Source organism: Leopardus geoffroyi, chromosome A1, assembly GCF_018350155.1.
Source record: "Leopardus geoffroyi isolate Oge1 chromosome A1, O.geoffroyi_Oge1_pat1.0, whole genome shotgun sequence".
Lineage (NCBI taxonomy): Eukaryota > Metazoa > Chordata > Mammalia > Carnivora > Felidae > Leopardus > Leopardus geoffroyi.
In genome coordinates, this window is record NC_059326.1 from 112,329,163 (window position 1) to 112,342,840 (window position 13,678).

Sequence of the window (13,678 nt, forward strand, 5' to 3'; positions counted from 1 at the left end):
GAGGTAATATACACATATTTAACACCCAGCGGTTACCACTTTTGATATTTTAAGTTTCAGGTATTTGTATATTAATAAAGGTGTGCTCTTTTCTGGGAGGTTTTTTTCCTAGAAACTGGAACTATTTGGTTGGGCGTCAGTTTTACGGCGTAGGTGGTCACAGAGGTGTAGCTAAAGAGCAGCAGGCAGACGACCTCCCACTCATCGCCTAGGGAGGCGCCCCGGGGATCACCGAGCAGGTGCGCACTTGGGCGCGTCCCCCTCTCGAGAAAGGCGGGGCTGGGCGCCTGCGAGGAGGGGCGGACGCGGGGCTTGGGCGGGGCTAGGGTGGAGGACACAGGCTGCTTCAGGGGTCGCGGTCCGCTACCCAGAGCCGCCAGCTCTGGGTCGGGGAGGGACACCGGAGCGCCGTCGGGGTGGGCGGGTCCTGTCGAGTAGCACGGCCCGGGGACGCCGCCGAGTCGCGCGCGCTGCCAGCCCCGAGGTTACATGCGTGAAGGTAGCATTTCCTTGTGGGGGTCGCGGTGGTCTTCGAGGAGTGCGCCTCCTCCGGTTTACAAGGAGCCGCGCGGGCCGGAGGCCGGGTCCTGCCTCCGGCGGGTGGAGACCCGGAGGCGCCGGCGGTCCCCGCGCTTTATTTCGGGCATGAGGAGACGTGACCTGGCATCCCCGCGGGGGTCGCCCGAGGCTGGGGGGTGGCGGGAGCCCCGAGGAGCGGCCGCACCCCGGATCCCGGCCCCCAGCCGCCTCGCAAACCCGGCATTTGATTTGCCCCGAGGTGGGGTCGTCTGGCGGGTTTTACAGCCTCGGGTGGTTCGCTTCTTACGTGTGTGTCTTTCCACAGGGCCCTGCGCAGGACCCGCGTGCGCGAACTCAGTAATTTTCTTCCTCTGTGGAGGGTAAGCTTTGAGAGGGCCGTCCGCAGCCTCCCGCGGCCATCGGGCGCGCACTCGGGGATATTGTTTTTACGGTAGTTGCGGAAAATGCGCAGTAGTCACGGGTCCGCGTGGTCGCTTTTGCGCGACTGCCGGGGAGGGGGGGGGGCGGTGGGGGGGGGAGGAGGGGTAGGTTACGGGAGGGTAGCGGCGGAGTTTATGTTTGCCATAAAGAGATGTCCGAGACAGAGGTAGACCTATACCTTTCCCGCGACTTGGGACATTCTGCACTCAAAGGGGACTCGTTTTGTCTTGGCCCGTGTGCCCGGAAACTTTTCCCAAAATGTGAAGTTGAATGGATTAGGAGGATATTCTCAGGAAAAAAAAAAAAAAAAATGTTGCAAAATGCTTTCTTGAATCCTTTGTGTTAACTGTTAGGTCCTGGACCCTCCCCAGTTCCGAAGGCTTCTCCTGGTCTGGGACCTGGCCTGCCTTTTCTCTTTCAGAGTCTGGCTGGAGAGGTTGGGGATGGGGAAGGAGAGTAAAAAGCTTACACAGCCCTCCCTCCTCCATCCAGGGATTCTAACAGATTGCCCAGTTCAGGTTCTATATAACCTTCTCCTTGCATCTCAAAAGGTGTTTTCAATCTACACATATTTTGAAAATTTCAGTTTTCGTATGAGTCATTAAAAGGAAACATGCCTATTTTAAAATTTAAAGTTTTTTTCCAATAAGCATATCTTAGGGGCACAGAGAGACTTTTGAGAGAGTATAAAAAATTGCTAAATCAATGGTGAGAACACCAAAATGCTGGAACCACTGCTTTAGGAAAGATTTTATTTGACATAATACTTCTTTTTGTCTTATTGAACCCTTGATGATACTGTAATTGATTTTCATATTTTTTTGAAATTGCAGTTTTTAGATTTAGAAGGCAGCGAGGTCATGTGGATTGCAGACTGTAAATATTTTTTACAATATTTCTAAAAAAATTATGTTTTGTTTTCTACCTGGATGATAAACTCTGGGGAAGAAATGTTGGCCCTTAGCATAATTGACTCTTCCATTAGAAAGCCATGTGCTTTTTGGGGTGCCTGGGTGGCTCAGTCGGTTAAGCATCTGACTTCATCTCAGGTCATGATCTCACGATGTGGGTTTGAGCCCCACCATCAGGTTCTGTGTGCTGACAGCTCAGAGAGAGTTTGGAGCCTGCTTCCCATTCTGTGTCTCCCTCTTCCTCTGCTCTTCCCTCCCCCCCCCCCAAAAAAAAACAACTAAACATTAAAACAATAAAAAAATGAACAAAAAAAGAAAGCTATGTGTTTTAAAGCTGATCTTCAGTCCATCTGTCCAGGCCCACCTTCCTTGATTAGGATTTCAGACCCCTTAGCAGATGCCTTTTAATCTGTGGTAGCAGCAATGAGATTTCTAGTTTGCTGTTTTAGAAAGCAGCTTAAATAAAGGACCTTTGATAATAATTTCTGTTCATTTTCATGTTGCTGCTTCCAACAACTTTGTCTAGGGTTTTAGGTAGTTTTGAATCGTCTATTATCTGTAATATTCACACAATATTTCTAGCATTGTGATGACTGAAAACTTGAAACTTTCTAAAATACTTCCTGTGTATTCATTTAACCAATTCTGGAAGAAGTGATGATGCAAAAGATAGTTGTTTCCATTGCTGCCACCAGATTGGCTTCAAGATGTTCATTTAATGCCTTTGAGAATGTTCTTCTCAAGAATACTGTTGGAGATTTCTTAAATACTCTTAGAGGATCCAATTCACATGTTCACCTGTTCCACCAAATTAGTAAAGATAACAAAAAAGGAAATTGGGTTAGGGTGATTAGGCCACTAAGTGGATTTTGAGTCATTGTTACATTCTTTGCTGAATGCTAATAAATCTTTTCAAACCCTAGACTTGCACTGAAGATCAGTGTCAAGCTATCCTTTTTTGGAAGTTTGGTTTATCACTTGATGGGGTCCCATAGTCTGATTTTATGTTCTTCTGTGGCTCACAATTCCAGATAGTCACTCTGAAACAGCAAACAAGTGTCCTCAGTACCCAGGGAAGTAGTTCATCTGATTCTGAAGACTCCAGTGAATTGATCAGTGATAGGTACTTACTTACCATCTTCTTAGGGGTTTTAGATAGTAATTCACTGTTGTGGTACCCTTGCTAGATTACTGCTGTATTCTCCAGCACATACAACGGCCTGCAAACACAGAATTAGTCAACTTGATACCTCAGTAGAAAATTTTCTGCAGTAAATAAAATTGTGTGACATCTGATGAGGGGACTACAGGTCATTTACCTTTCCCTTATTTGTGATATTCCTTTGAAAATGTGCCAGTAGCTCCTTTCTGCCTACTTCCGGAGTGGAATACAAAGTGGGAGAACCAGCCTTGCCATTAGCTTGTAAATAGTAGTTCGGATAGTAGTAGAACAACGGGTAGTGGTGGGGAAATGAAATTGTGGATGTTAAACTCAAATACGTTTTCCCTATCTGTGCTCCAAAGCTCTGTGTTAGGAGTTGGATTCAGAGAGAAATTGAGAGCTGGCAGGTAGTAGATAGCAGCTATTAGAAATTTTTAGTGGATTAATAGATTGCCCCCCACCACCTCCTCTGTATAGTTGAATTTGGCTTATGAAAGTAGTAAGAATGCATTTATTTATTTATTTTTTACTTTACGACATTTATTCATGATGCCAAGGCAGTGAATTTTATCCCGATGTAGACCTGTTACTGTTTTCTTCTATGTGCATAGAATGCCTCTAACTCTGGTAGGTCACTGTGCCTAAAATTGGTCAGACCTCAAAGATGTTAGGAATGAATCGATTATGAATGAATCAGTTATATCTATCAACATCAGTGAAAAACTTAAAAAACCACAAAAGCATGTGTTAATAGGAGACTAGTCAAATGATATTTGATAAAAAGTTATGTCTTCTTATTTAATTATCATTACTCTAGTGGCATTATGTGCTCCTAAAAACTGGAACTGAAAGATTTAACACAGCCCATAAGCAACTACATAAAATCTTGGACTACTTAAACTTTCTGTAATATCTCTCCATACATGCTCATTAAAATATGAATTTTCAGAACTCTCTGATTGATCGTAGCCTTCTGAGTAGAACCTCCAGTCTAATTTTGAGTGGTGACGTTCCCGCTAACCAGCCGAGTTGTTTTTATGGACTGGTTTCCTCCCAAGTAGAAAATAATTGTTTGGGAAACAATAATTGCTAAACAAAATCCTTCAACGTAATGCGATCGTATCTAAATATCCTAAGCCTAAGAATTATTGGATTTTTCCTTATATATTCTGATGAATGTATTTTTGTGGTATTTTGCCAAGCTAGGAAGTGAAATCACATGGATGTTGGTGAGTACCCCATGGCAGCTGTTACTTCATGTGATTCGTTCAGAGTGAACTATAACTTGGAAGCCTCCTTTAGGTAAGAAAGTTGGAGTTTGAAAGAGAAATCACCAATTCTTTTCAATGATCATGTATGTTGAGGTTAGAATTTTTATGTCATGGTTTTCGAGCTAATAAAGATTAATTTGTCTTGCCTTCTAACATATATTTTAATGGTGCTCCCTGGAACTAGATTGTATAAAATTTATGATTTGTGGGGGCACTGGATGGCTCATTCACTTAAACGTCCATCTCTTGATCTCAGCTTAGGTCTTGATCTCAGGGTCATGAGTTCAGGCCCTGTGTTGGGCCCCATGCTGGGTATGAAGCCTACTTAAAAAAAACAAAAAAATCCCACCAACATTGTGGATGGGTTTTATACTCTGAAAATAAATGTACACAAGGAAAAGGGAAATGAAATGTTATTTTTAACAGAATTACCGGTATTCATCTAATATCTGTTATTTCTGGTGATTTTATCAGTGAATTGGCAATTTAATATTTTACTGAATAAACAAAACAATCCATGTTATGTAGAATCAGATTTAATGTGTAGCACAATCCCTTTGTTTACAACTGCAAGGCAGTTTTCTAACCTGATACTTAGATGAAATTTTCATTTGACTTTCGGTTTCACTGCTTTTCCAGTGAGGGATTATATTAGCGACAACTTTTTTGGTGATAACTTGTAAGATTTTAACAATACATTCTGTAAGCTTACCGAATAAAACACGTACAGGCAAAATGTTTATAAATGTGCTCTCAATTTAGGATCCACTGTACATTCTTTTACCTTACTTGGGACCATTGGATTTAATTTTAGGGCATTAAAATTAAAGAGTAGGTCAGCCCTTTCAAAATAAGTGTATTTTGGAAAAAGAAAACAAAAATAAGCATATTTTGAATAAGCTTTGAATTATTGATGTCAGCAGTTTCATATATCTTATGTTATGTCACTGGACCGTTTCTCAGTCATGCGCATAACTGGTTGATTCATACTAAAATGTGTGTGGTAACTGTTGAGATATAGCTTTGCAACTATTTTTGCTTTTCATTTTAGTTTTCCAAACCCTAAAGATGACATTTCATTTTTGTAGCAACTTAATAGGTCTGTCCTGCTTTGGGGATCCAACCTTCTCCTGTAATTAAGAAATGTTTCACATCATACAGAGATATATATATTTCTAATGTTCAGGGATGAAAAGAGGGTTAAATAGTCTACCAAAGTTAAATAAAGTTCAGAACCACTCTTAGCATTATTTTGCCTCTGAAATAATTGTGTGCTTAAACACTTTGGATTCTTACGTAGAATGTACACACAAGATAACCCTATATACTTGGGTATATCTGGACCTGAAATTTGCTGGAACTTATTTGTGTCTCAAGCTGACTAATACCTGGAGATTCATCATGTCTTTTTGTTGGAGAAGACTACTCATTCCTTTGCTATTGAGCATCAGGTATATTGCTTACAAGGCTCTGTCCCTGGTGTGTCCAGCTTCAGTAGAGCTCCTTTGTCCTGGGTGTCACCTGAAAATTGTGCTTCAATTTAAGAAATGAAATTAGTTCAGAAGAAGGCACTGGACAATTTAATATAACAACAATGACTGCAACAATGATTAAGCCTTTACTATGTTCCAGTACTTAGGGTACTCTAATCCTCACAACAGCCTTATGAGATGAGGTACTGCTATTCTCCCTGCTCTTCAGATGAGGAAACTGAGGCTTAAATTTGCTCAGACGAGATTGCATGTTTGGAAATGGCCCGGCTGGGACTTTTCCAGGCCTATGCTTTTGATTATGTTTTACTGTCTTTCAGAACCCCCAGGAGTTGTTAGCACAATTGCACTGTGATGCTTTCTTCTCTGTAGAAGTTAGTAAGAGTACAGTAATTGACCAGGAATGAGCATGGGACACACACTGCTTCCATAGACGTTTCCTTTTAGAAGCCTCCCCAACCACTCCCTCCCATTCACAAACTCAATCACATACCATTGCTTTATTCTTCCAGTGCGACTTGTCCCAATTTCAGGGATGGCATTTCTCATGCTATTTCACGATTTGACCATAGCTCTTTGAGAGCAAGTTCCCTCTTATCTCTATATCCCTAGCATGTCGCAGTACCTATCAGTGCATGAAAGTAGATTGCTATTAAAATTTGTTAAACTGTTTTTCATTTTCTAATGTTAATCCGTACAATCAGAAGACACATGTCTAGGAAATGAGGAAAGTATTATCACTTAACATCTTTTAATGTTTACAGAATGAAGAGGAACAGTTTATCTGTTGTGAATAAAATTGTCCAGTCTTCACCAGCAGTGAAACAACCAAAAGTTGGGTTCTACTCTTCTCTCAGCCACACCCACATGCACACTGTTCTTCTAGACTGGGGGAGTTTGCCTCACCACGTAGTATTACGCATTTTTCAGTATCTTCCTTTAATAGATCGGGCCCAGGCATCTTCAGTATGTAGGAAATGGAATGAAGTTTTTCATATTCCTGACCTTTGGAGAAAGTTTGAATTTGAACTGAACCAATCAGCAACTTCATATTTTAAGTCTACACATCCTGATCTCATTCAGCAGATCATTAAAAAGCATGCTACCCATCTCCAGTATGTCAGCTTTAAGGTAAGAAAAGTGTTAAATAGAAACGACTTGCATTTTGTTAATGTCATTTTTTTTGTAGATCTAGATCCCAGTATTGAAGTGGTCAATGAATTTTGCAGGATTTTTATTCTGAACAATTTCCTGTTTTTCTGTAGTTATTTGCATACTTGCATTTTGTTAATGTCATTTTTTTGTAGATCTAGATCCCAATATTGAAGCGGTCAATGAATTTTGCAGGATTTTTATTCTGAACAATTTCCTGTTTTTCTGTAGTTATTTGCATAGATTGAGGTAAAGAACTTGAGCTATAACTTAAACTTCATTTTGCTTCCTCTGGATTGTACTACTAAAATTCAGGTCATCGTAGAGGATTTGAAAGCATGGAGCACCTAAAAAGTTACTGTGTCACTAGCTCTATTTCTCACTTTTTGTCTGAGACCTTTTGTATAAAGAAAAAATACTAATTTGTTTTATAGCTTGACGGGATAAATACAGTTTTGCAATTGAATTCTGTTAAATAGTTATATTGCCAATAATTTTCTGATAACTTACCTTCAGGAGATTAAGATTTAAAATTGTCTTTGTAGGTTGACAGTAGTACTGAATCAGCAGAAGCTGCCTGTGATATACTTTCTCAGCTGGTGAACTGCTCTCTCCAGACCTTGGGCTTGATTTCGACAGCCAAACCAAGTTTTATGAATGTGTCAAAGGTAAAGATGCCAGGCTTTTTTGTGAGATAAACAAAAGTTCTCAAATATTTCAATCTAGGCAAAAAGGATTCTTTTACTGAAAGTAGATGGTGTCTTCCTTATATTCAGAGAGTTGCTTGAGGCAGTTTTCTCTTGACTAGCACATATTTTTGCTGAAAAAGCTTATGCATGGTTTCATTCTTTACATATATTTTGTAATTTTGATAATTGTTTCTACAGTAGCTATCGTTAATGTAAAATTCAGATGTTGTACTTAGGATTTTCAAGTGCCTTACTTAGTTTCTTTGAATATAGAGTGTGTATGGCCAGTAGTGGATGTTTTTCTTGTAATTCTATAGCTTCTGCATTGGAGGTAGAACAGCATAATTCTAAATGAACTATACCAATTAGGATGATATTGGTTTCTATAAAATAGAAACTCTAAAACGATAGTAGCTTACACAACATGGCTGAAGTTTATTTCTCTTACATTAAAGAAATCTATGCATGAGCATAGCTGGGTGAAGCTGTTGGGATCTCGAGCCCCTTCCATGCATTCCATTTTCTTTAAGGCATTTTCTTCATTTTCACAGTCCAAGATGGCTTTCTGAGCTCCAGCCATCACATCCTGTTCTAGGCAGCCAGGTGGAAGAAGTGGGGGAAGAAGGGTACGCCCCCTGCTTTTCAAGGACGCTAGCCATGAGCACCACATAATGCTTCTGTTGGTATCTCAGTGGCCAGCACTTAGCTGTGGGGCCACATCAGGTTTCTGTTTGACGAGGAATATTTCTTAGCTCGCTGGTAATGTGCCCAGCTAAAAATTGAGACTGGATTACCAAAAAAGAAGGGATGAATGGTTGTTAGGAAGCAGTCAGCAGTCTCTGCTGCGTAAACTAGTAACTGTCTTCATTCAGGCTTCAGCTTGGATGCCATCTCTTCAGACAAGCATTCCTTGACCAATTTTGCTAAAACAGTGCCTCCTCCCCCAGTTACACTCCACTATATGTCAATATTTTCTTTATAACATTCATCAGTGCCTGAAATTACCTTATTTATTTAGCATGTTCATTCTCTTCTCCTAGAACAAAACATAAGTTCTTTGAGGGTAAGGTTTCTATTTTGTTTATTTACCACTGTAAACCTAGAGTTAAGTAGTGCCTGGTATATAATAAACACTAAATTATGGGTGCCAGTAAAACCGGCTAATGAAAACCTTCCTGTTGAAGAGGACTGAGGAATAGTAGCATCTTCTCTCTCATAAACTGGGTCATGGCTCTCAAGCATTTCCACTAGCTTGTTTATCTTTTTAAGAGATAGGGAAAATGGGTCATTTGGGGATTAGAGTAATATAAGCCATCCGATGGAAACTTACTACTTCTAAACAGTTATTTCCTTGTATATGAATGATGGAATCAGATTAGCCTGAAATTGTTACATTCTAAGCTGTCTCAAATGCAGCACATCAGCTTCTTTTCTGGGTAAGCTGATGCAGTCACGAGGGTGAGGCAACAGTGATTAGCAGACTTCCTTTCAAGCTCTGCCTTTACAGTTAAATGAGTTGAGTGGCTTCCGGTAAAGTTGTGTATCTCTCTTGAGTGTCAATTTTTTTCACTTGTAAACTGAGGAAATATAAAATACAAGGACAGTATTTTGTTAGGCATAGGCGTAGAGAGTGCTGAAGGAATATATGGATACGATAATGAAGTGTGTACTCCAATGCTTAAAAACCTCCTTCAGGACCATAAGGGTCCATTGAGAGTTGATGAAAGGGAAAGTAAACCTTAAATTTCTTAAGGAAAACGTGATGTATTTCTCTAATAATTTTTGGCACAATAAAATTTGGTAAAGAGATCTAGCTATCCACCATTTACAAATTTATATACATCCATTTACAATTAGTATAAACCAGTGTGCTTGATTACAAATGAACTGAGACATAACCAATTTGGTCATTCTTTTTTTAAAAATTTTTGTAATGTTTATTTATTTTTGAGAGAGAGCACGAGCAGGGGAGGGACAGAGAGAGAGAGACGAAGAATCTGAAGAAGGCTCGAGGCTCTGAGTTCTCAGCAGAGAGCCTGACATGCCTGACATGGTGCTCAAACTTACCAGCTATGAGATCATGACCTGAGCCAAAGTCCAAAGCCCGTTGCTTAACCAACTGAGCCACCCAGTGGCCCCTCCAATTTGGTCGTTCTAATAGGAGTAATAGAACCTTTGGCAGAATCTGGATGGACTTTGAAAACGGGAAAATGATCATGCATGGATTTGGTTTTCAGACTATCTGTCAAAAATTTTGAAATTGTATGCACTTTGGAGTCTTTATTTAATTTTCTACAAAAGGCATATCACTAAAGAATAAGATTATTTATTTACTCATTCATCAACAAATATTTATTGATCTCCTACTATGTGCCAGATATTATTTTAGGTACTAGAAATACAGGAGTGAATAAAACAGATGAAAATTTTGTTTATTCTATGGCAGGGGTTGAAAAGATTCAGACAGTCAGTAGTTTAGGCTCCACAGGCTGTAGTTCTGCAGCTACTCATCTCCAGCATGGTAGTGTGAAAGCAGACACGGACAGCATGTAAGTGAAGGAGCACAGCTGTGTGTCAGCCACACTTTAATTGTGAGCACTGGAAGTTTCATATAATTTCCACATGTCACAAAATATTATTCTTTACAAAACTTTTTTCAGCCGCTTAAAAATATAAAAACCATTCTGAACTCAAGAGACATACAGTAACATACTAGGTTGGATTTGGCCAGCAGATCATAAGTTGCTAGCACCTCTTCTAGGAAATAAATATAATTATATCCTTTTAATATTGGCAATCACATTCTTAAGATGGAACATAATTGGAAGATGTGTGCATGAAATTTTGGAAACATTCTTCCTTTCTTGCCATTCCATTTATCAATTGTAAAAGTATGAAAGTATACTTTGTCTTCTACTGACTAATGGTGTCATGAAAAACACTAATATGTTGATTGCTTTCACTGTGTTTTTGTTAGTAAGTGTTGATATAAGTAGTTTTAATGACCTATTTGCTTGAAGCTCTAGATGTTTAAATAATGTTTCCACAATTCTTTCCTTATTGCCGCGCAAGTCTCATTTTGTGTCAGCACTTACAGTTGTTTTTGTCAACTCAAAATCATTATCATCGATCAAAACTGAAGATACACCAGTGGATGATCCTTCACTGAAGATTCTCGTGGCCAATAATAGTGACACTCTAAGACTCCTAAAAATGAGTAGCTGTCCTCATGTTTCATCTGATGGTACACTATATCTTTTTAAGCTTTTTTGATGTCTTTTTTATTATACTAATAGTAATGTAATTTCATACTGAAAACTACGTGCTTATGAAACAATTGAAAAAGTACTATTTTTTCAAAAGAAGTCTTAATCTGTAAACTAGGCATAGTTTAAATTGCATCTAAAAGTATTTTAGTCATAGGTATATTTTATTATACATATATTTTTTTATTACTACATATAATTGTATGCCTGTATCTTGGCATCCATCTCAGAAATCATTTCATGTCTATTTTGGCAAATAATGAATAACTAATGTCAAATTTAGATTTATGAAATGTCGTATTAGTATCAGTAATTCTTGGTTCTTAAAAGTTTTTCCCTGTTTCCTGCAGGAATCCTTTGTATAGCTGACCATTGTCAAGGCCTTAGAGAATTGGCATTGAATTATTACATTCTAAGTGATGAACTTCTCCTAGCCCTTTCAAGCGAAACTCATGCTCGCCTTGAACATCTTCGAATTGATGTTGTGAGTGAAAATCCTGGACAGGTTGAATTTCACACTATTAAAAAACAAAGTTGGGATGCACTTATTAAACACTCCCCTGGAGTTAATGTTGTTATGTATTTCTTTTTATATGAAGAAGAATTTGAGGCATTCTTCAGAGAAGAAACCCCTGTTACTAACCTTTATTTTGGTCGTTCGGTAAGCAAAGCAGCTCTAGGCCGGATAGGTCTTAACTGTCCACGACTAATTGAGTTGGTGGTATGTGCTAATGGTCTTCAGACTCTTGACGATGAACTTATTTGCATTGCTGAATGCTGTAAAAACTTAACAGCCTTGGGCCTCAGTGAATGTGAAGTGAGTTGCAGTGCAGTCGTTGATTTTGTAAGACGGTGTGGGAAAAGGCTGACCCACCTCTCCATAATGGAAGACGTTTTGATCCCTGATGGTAATTATAACCTAGATGAAATTCACACTGAAGTCTCCAAATACTTGGGAAGAATATGGTTCCCTGATGTCCTGCCTATCTGGTAATTAGCTACCAAAGATTCTTAATTTTTTTTTTTTATTGGTAAGATAAGCTTCTTTCTGTCTATGCAAATGTAAATTTTAAGATGCATTGTTGAAATATTTTAGGTAAGGTATATTAACATTTGCAAACTGTCTTAATGGATTGCAGCAAAAACATTTGAAAAAAAAGTAGGAGAAATTTTAAGAGCGAGAAATATCCATAAACAGGGCTTAGATTCTGTATTGCGGATTAGGTAGCTGATATGCTAAACACCATCAATGGTTTGTAGATGAGTTCCTCGAAGGGATATTTTAGCTTGCTAAATAAATTTATAATATTGAGCTTCGGATCCCTAAATTATGATGTTTATAACTTTATATTGCTTTAATTACTTCTCTTTTATCTTGGTATTAGTGTGTTTTACAAGATATGTAGTATTAAAAACTAAGAGTAAAACAAAAGTATAGTTACAGAGGCTGACTTAATTGTACTTAATTTTTAGCACTATATAAGATCATATTATAATTCAGTAAACCATTTCTAATTTCTAATACACTTTGAATTCTACTTTATTACATTAGCTTGAGAGAAAATGCGCATTAGATTAAAATTAATACTGATCAATTTAATAAAAATATTCTAATTGTTCATTGATTAAATATGCTTCTGAAAATTTTAAAAAGTAAATTTTGCAGAGTGTCTCTGGGAGGGAATCAGCATTTACTGACCTAATCCTCTGTGTCTAGAATTGTCCCAGAGGTCCTTTGCAGAATTGATCTTCTAATTTCATTAGTGACACAACTAAAACTCTTTAGTAGTTATGTATTGACTTGAGGGTGAAGATCTATGCTTAAAATGACCTACAAGACCCTACATAGTGTGGCATCTCTCTGATTGTACCAAACTTCCCCTTGGCCCTTCTCCATTGTCTTTCACTTCCTTAAGACTGCCATGCACTCTCTAGTCAGAGGGCGTGAGGATGTGTTCTTCTTTCTGCTTAGATTACTGTCTTTGCTCCCTCAGATCTTTCCTTTAGATGTCATTCCTTCAGGGAAGCTTCTGACTTTCCACACTCTGTGACTTCTGTTTGTGGCACTCAGCATTATTGAAATTTGCCATTTGCTTTTATGATTATTATCTGTTAATTCTACTGCACTGTAAGCTTTATCAGTGCAAGATCACTGTTGGGTTTTGCTCACTGTTGCATCCTAGCATGTAGCATAATACTTAGCAAATAGTAGACTCTCAGTAAATTTTACTTAGGTACTTGCATTTCCAGACTTGTTCCCTTATGCCTTCTCTTAATATCTTGTTTCTTTTTCAGAAAGCAACTTAAAAAGTTGCTTCATCTAAACTTACAGTAAAAAGAAAAAAGAAATGTTTATTACTTTACAGTTCTGAACATTTTTTAATTAGGAAAAAATTTTAAATATTCTCACCTGTTAAAGAAATTAGAATAGAATACATTGTGGTTTGTACGTGGTAGTTTTTTTAAAAAGAGCATATTTTAGATCTGCCTTTTTTAGAGCGTGTATTTGTGCAAGCATTCTCAGCCCTGCCCCTGTGTTCTTTCTCAGGGCAAGCTGTGTAAGAGCGGGCATCTTACCTCATTTACTTTTGTGTTTGAGACTCTCAGACTGGTGTGTGGTACATTAGTATACCCTCAGTAAGTGGGAGTGGAGCTCATATACTGGTTAAAAAATAAAACCAGTTTCTTAAAGACACTTGTTACTATTGCAGAGCATGTCCTTTATACCTTAAGATTCCAGGAGACTACAGAAGCGGCATATAAGAAGGCACTCAAAG

The 13,678-nt window shown here is 38.6% G+C and overlaps 1 protein-coding gene across 1 annotated transcript; it reads left to right on the plus strand.

Annotated features, from left to right (window-relative positions):
- Positions 1-419: 419 nt before the first annotated feature.
- LOC123604049 (F-box/LRR-repeat protein 21) lies at positions 420-12,352 on the plus strand. Its single transcript, XM_045489712.1, has 8 exons — positions 420-499; positions 845-899; positions 2,903-2,994; positions 4,240-4,335; positions 6,559-6,925; positions 7,492-7,614; positions 10,708-10,879; positions 11,252-12,352. Exons 4-8 carry the CDS (start codon positions 4,253-4,255, stop codon positions 11,893-11,895), a joined length of 1,389 nt encoding a protein of 462 aa, XP_045345668.1. The 5' UTR covers positions 420-499; positions 845-899; positions 2,903-2,994; positions 4,240-4,252; the 3' UTR covers positions 11,896-12,352.
- The last annotated feature ends 1,326 nt before the right edge of the window (positions 12,353-13,678 follow it).